At 39.9% G+C, this 6,000-nt stretch overlaps 1 protein-coding gene across 8 annotated transcripts in view; it reads right to left on the bottom strand.

The window, feature by feature from the left end:
- Positions 1–6,000, bottom strand: part of NR2C1 (nuclear receptor subfamily 2 group C member 1) — a 52,791-nt gene that overhangs the window by 33,852 nt on the left and 12,939 nt on the right. For 6 of the 8 annotated variants that reach the window (XR_793078.3, XM_010709283.3, XM_010709275.3 and 3 more), the window contains 2 exons: positions 5,918–5,993; positions 1,106–1,213 (listed from right to left, as the gene is read on the bottom strand). Coding sequence is in view for 7 of the 8 variants with exons in the window: in XM_010709283.3 (XP_010707585.1) it covers positions 1,106–1,213; positions 5,918–5,971 (162 nt within the window). In the remaining variant the exon portion in view is untranslated. The remainder of the gene's footprint in view (positions 1–1,105; positions 1,214–5,917; positions 5,994–6,000) is intronic. The other 2 variants (XM_010709292.3, XM_010709287.3) reach the window with 1 other exon arrangement.

Here is a 6,000-nt window from a genome sequence, read left to right on the forward strand (position 1 = left end):
CGATTGAACAGCTGTGTGGTGCACAACAACAGCATACATACAGTGACAAAGGAAATAGTATAAAGAGACAGCACTTAATTAATATAAATTAATTAAAGGTACAGCTGTACATGAACCATTTAAAAGGACTGGAGGTACCTGAAAAAAAGATCTACTGGATAGGTAAGACTGGTACCAGGACCGGAGTACAGGAAAATAAAACACAGGATCATGTATGGGGTGCCTGTGAAGAATCTTGAAAGGTAGGGCAAAGCTTAAATGCAATGCACTGAAACAGGAAAAAACAGTGAAAAACACTGAAGAGTGAAGCAGCAAAACTAAGGGCTGCCAAGGCCATAGTAGCAGCTGGCTCACAAAATAGTGGTTTTGTATGCACCAACACCTATCTCGGAATATCTTTAAAATCTATTCTGCAGCTGATATTTTTCCCTAGGAGGAAATTTAAAAATAAAAAGCTTGCAAGGACTTGCAGTGACTTTTAAGGAATGAAATATAAAATCTCGTCCCCCAAATCTTGCTAACCTCTATATATACACATCTGTGTTTATCGTGGTTTGAATACTCACATTCATTGCCAAAAAACTCCTACCTCACTTGAATTGGAGATTATTACCAGGTGAGGCTATAAATTAGCTTACTGGGATGTACAACATTGCTTGTGATGGCCAAAAGCCAGCATCCTTTAATGCACTTCAGAGATTAGACAGCCTTTTCATTTCCCATGACATGTATCAACAGTGTGATGCAGTATTCCTACCATCTCTGCTCCAAAATATTGAAAAGTTCCAACAACTCAGCTGAATTACCAAATCTAAAAAGTATTCAGTTTTTAAAGAGCATGTTATTACAGTTTTAGGAATAACATTTTTTTTCTATTTAGCAGTTATTATTTTTGTACCTTTTAAAAATCTTAAAAGAAAAAAAACAAAACCCAAGCATTAGAATGTTTTTTTTTCCTGTTTATAAATAAATAATATCTGCTATCCAGAACTGAATATTTGCACTTCAGACAATAAAATGAAGCAAATAAAGAAGGACCATAAACAAAACTTGGTGAAAATAAAGACTTCATTATTGCTTTTAAAATATATTGGATGAAGCATACCTGTATACGCTGTGGTAAAGAGAGGCCTGAATCTGAAGGGACGATCTGTATTCGTTGTGCTGCCCCATCCATTAGTGTTTGTGTAACAGCTCCCTGGGAATGGGTAATCTAGAAAGAATAAATAAATGTAACAGATTGGCAGTGGGTAGGATACCTTAAGGAGAGATATATTACCTTAATGGATGTACTACCATAAGGTTTTATCAGCTTCTGATTTCTCTGCACAAGGCTAAGGAAAGAGGTGACACTTACTGTGCCAGGAACACAACTGCTTGCATTTGCATCTAATTCAATCTAATTCAACAGTGTAATTTTGCTGGTTAAGAAGTTCTGTTCATGGCAGCGTTCTAAAGCCATTCTAAAAATACTTTCAGTTAGACATTCAGAAACACTGAGCAGAACAGTTGTTGACAAATCCATTTCAGTCCATTGGACCGAGTATTTTCTGAATTATTACTGCTGGTGTTCATGAAACACTTACTGAACACAGTACCTTTCATCATAGCTGCATTACATTTAAACTAACATATTTTTATCTGAATGGCTTATATAAAGCAGCTGAAGAATTTCTGGAGTGGAGACACAGCAATTGGCTCTATTTGCTCCACAGAGCCTTAGAGGGGCAGAACCAAAGCAACAGAATTCTCTGCTGGGGAACTACGGAGAAAGTAAGAACCTATCAATTAAAAACACAAGTTCAGCAAGCATTGTATCCAACAACAAATTTAAGCCTCTGCTCTCAGATACAGCTTATGGAAGTGCTTTAATAATTATCAGTAATTTTAAAAAATTCTTCACATGCTATCGTCAAATGTATGTGGCTATTATTCACTAGATTATTTGCCTGCAAAAAATAAATACAGTTGCCATCTACAGAGGCTTAGTCAGAAATGTGGGGCTTTTTTTGCAGTACAAAAGACAGAGTTTACAGATACCTTTGGATTTAATTATTTGTCCCTAGTAACTCCCCTAGCATTTTGCAGCATGGCTATACAGATCAAAACTCCGTCACATCCTGCAGTTCCTCTATTAATAGTAATTCCTAGCATTTACTTAAAAATTCATTCACTTAAAAATACATTCACTTAAAAAAGTTCCTAGTCAACTTTTTTTCTGTCAGAAGTGGTATAAGGAATATATATCCACATCTGCTGTACTATTTCATGATTGGTTAAGAGCACTTTTGCTCTTCTTGAATCAGCTTCCTGACTGTGCTACCGCACCACCATGTGAGTGGAAGTGTCAGCATAAGGAAGGAGGCAAGAAGACTGGAGCTTCTGAGGCTGAAGGGGAAAAAGTAGGAAGCAAAACTTTCCCTTCCAGCAGAGATATAAACTCCAATTAACTTAGCTTTACCTAGAAATTGCTTTTGGCACCAGTCTCAGCTGTTATAAGGTACTTGACCCTGTCCCTTCAACTTCGTTGCGTTGTTTAGTTATTCACTGATCTGGAACAGGACACTCACAGGACATTCTGTGATTCTGTGACACCGATGAAGGTCAAAAAACAGTGCAGCAAAAGAGAGACATGGGCTATTTTTAGTGTAGGTCAAACCTTCAGGCCAGATCTCCACAATGCTCAGAAGCAGATACATCAGAGCAAATCACAGAATCATAGAATCATAGAATGGTCTGGCTTGGAAGGGACCTTTAAGATCATCTAGTTCCAACCCTCTGCTATAGGCAGAAACACCTCCCTCTAGACCAGGTTGCTAAAGGAGACAGTGGGATTAATCTGCTGGGGGTAGAGGGGCATGCTGCTTAAGTCACCTGCACCACCAAAATAAATGGTTGCCAAACTACCACCCAAAACACTTTGGAACACTGCCTGATAAAAATACCACATTTTTCATGCAAGGGAACACTTTCAGAAGTGTCCCAATTCGTTCACTTTCCTTAAGTAAAGGACAAAAAAGAGTCCACTCTACAGTAACATTAAGAGCTTGTAAGAGGTACCTGCACACACAGAAATTTCACATCAGCCTTTCCAACTGCATGCACAAGTGCTGCTGACTTTCAGGCAAACAGATTTTTATGCAAACTTGTCCCTATTTACAAAATAAGCTACGTATTCTGCAACGGCTTTATGCTTCCTCCCTTAAGTGTCACAATTTACATGTGGTAAAAAGCAAAGTCCATTATCCCCTAAAAACAACGTCAGCTTGACAGCTTATACAGAATAACCATTTCATTGCAGTCCAGTAAATAAATACATAAATACTGATCAGAATAACCACACAAGTTGTTAAAGACTATATTTTGTTTGTATAAGGGAGATTCTGTTTAGACAAATATGCAACTTTCCTCTGTTATCTGAAAGGTTTATGGAAACAAAGTACCATATATCTAGCATACGAAACCACAGATGACATCAGGCATGTCCAACTCATGGCACACAGGCTGCATGCGGTTCAGCATGGCTGGCGAGGCAGCCCACCCCCTCCCCATGCTGGAAAGGCAGTGGCTCTACCCTGCAGAGCCCAGTCAGTCAGTGTGCTATTAGTGCTGTGTTGACTGAAAGCGGGGCATGAGGAGGGCAGCGCTGTGCAGTGCTGACTGAAGCGATGGCAAATCATTGTATCCATTTAGATATGTTGGCTAAACACAGGGCACAGCAAAGAATACAGAGCTGTGCTTTCCATATTGATAAAGGAATTTGAAAACAGAATCACAGAATTATTGAATCCTTAAGAGTTGGAAGGGACCCTAAAGGCCCTCCAGTTCAACTCCCCTGCAATGAGCAGGGACATCTACAGCTGATCAGGGTGATCAGAGCCTGGTCCAGCCTGGTCTGGAATGCCTCCAGGGACAACGAAGTAGGGATTTCCACCACCTCTCTAGGCAATCTGTTTCAGTCCCTCACCATCCTTATTGTAAAAACCTTTCCCCTTACATCCAGCCTACATCTCCCCTCTTTTAGTTTGATACCATTTCCTCGTGTCCTATCAAACAGATCTTGCCACAGAATCTGACCCCTTCTTTCTTAAGAGACTCCCTTCAAGTACTGAAAGGCCGCTCTCAGGTCTTCTTGGAGCCTTCTGTTCTTCAGGGTGAACAGCCCCTGCTCTCTCAGCCTGTCCTCACAGGAAGGTGTTCCATTCCTTGGATCATTACTATGGCTCTCTTCTGGACTCTCTTCCACGTCTCTCCTGTACTGAGGACTCCACATCTGGATGCAGTACTCCAAGTGAGGTCTCACCAGCACAGAGGAGCAAGATTACCTCCCTCAACTTGCTAGCCGCACTTCTTTTGATGCAGCTCAGGGTACAGGTGGCTTTCTGGGCTGCAAGGGCACATTGCTGCCTCACGTCCAGCTTTCATCCACCTTACCCTCAAAAGCCCTTTCTGGCAGGGCAGTCGTTTCCACGGAAATAAATGGGAGGCATTACTTTTGGTGTGACCTACATATACGCGGGCCCAATTTCTATTTCTATTCACTAAATGTAGCTGAGGCAAGCCAAAAGGTTGAACACTCATGGATCAAATGAATTTCTTAGAAGAATCAAGTAACATGCCCCTGATGTAGAAATGTGAATTATCTCAAACTCAGCAAAAGATGATGAGTAGTATGAAGAGATGGCTACCAGTCATCTCCTTTAAACTGCCTCCAGTACCCATTAGATCCTTCTCCAAACCTATCAACTCATCACTTCAGCAGAAAATCTTCCATTTGTATCAGCCACATGCTGGTGCAGAACACAGAAAAACCTTCCCCTTCTTCTGGCACTGGGACACCAGATCAGCTCTCTCATGGAACCACGTCATGAAATTGAGAACAATTCTCACAGAAGCTAAGCATCATCATTTAAACCTGCCATCCTCTCCTCCAACTAGAACACATGCTTCAGCTAGCTTTGACTAACCCCCAGTTTCCAAAACACAAGAAACAGGAATTACAGCCATACCTAAACTTCCCCAAGGAATTATACAACCAAAACAAAGCTACACTAGACACACCATTCCCCCCTGTAAAGAGGAAAAGGGAGAGAAAAAAAAATTACAATTGCCTTAGTAATTCTCAGATGCTACAATAGTAAAAATCATAAGAATTTATACAAAATAGATTTACCATCCAGCATATCTCCAACTGTTACATTTGAAATCAAGACTGAGAGGAACTAAAATTATATGAAAATTCATCTTATCTACAGTACTAGACAGGGAACCAAGAGTGGATATTTCAAGCTAATAAGCAAAAGTTTTCTGCTCCTATCTAATTTAAAGCAGTGCTAAAGATGGAATTTTCTAGATAAGTATGTATGCCCAGTATTCAGACTTCTAAACTGCCTATACATCTCTGGAAGTTCTTTGGCTGCAGTACACAGACTCTGAATATAGTTTACAAAAAATGAAAAACAGGAGTCAGCAGAAACAAGAGTTCAGTCTTCCCTTTGACTACAGCAAAGTTTTACTTATAAGAACAAAAATGACAACAAATGAAGCAATTCCTAAATTGGAATGTAAAAGCTCTGTAATGATGACTTTGATGGTAAAGTTCCTAAGTGAAAGTAAGCTAAGCAATTACACAATGAGGCAGCTCTCTGAAGACCACTACATGTCCAAAAGGCACAGTTGAGCAGCTTGTCACGTACTGAAAACACTTCTGTAGCTTCAATGCTGTGGGGAAACTTTGGCAAGACAGATTTTGCAGTATAACTTTAAGATGGACACAGTAAGTTCATCTTCTATGTTAGGGTCTCCTGAAGCCTGGAGTATACTAAAAATTATTTTCTCTTGGGATTTTGGTTTTTACATCTTACTCTGCCCATTTTATTATTCAATGTCTCCTAAATATGATGAAAAATTTATGTACCTCTCCCATTTGCTGCTCAATAATTTGATGGGCCAGTTCCTCTATGGTTGCCATGACTGTTAATCACCAGAATTTCCTGTCAA

This window comes from Meleagris gallopavo, chromosome 1, assembly GCF_000146605.3.
Source record: "Meleagris gallopavo isolate NT-WF06-2002-E0010 breed Aviagen turkey brand Nicholas breeding stock chromosome 1, Turkey_5.1, whole genome shotgun sequence".
In the NCBI taxonomy this organism is placed as follows: Eukaryota; Metazoa; Chordata; class Aves; order Galliformes; family Phasianidae; genus Meleagris; species Meleagris gallopavo.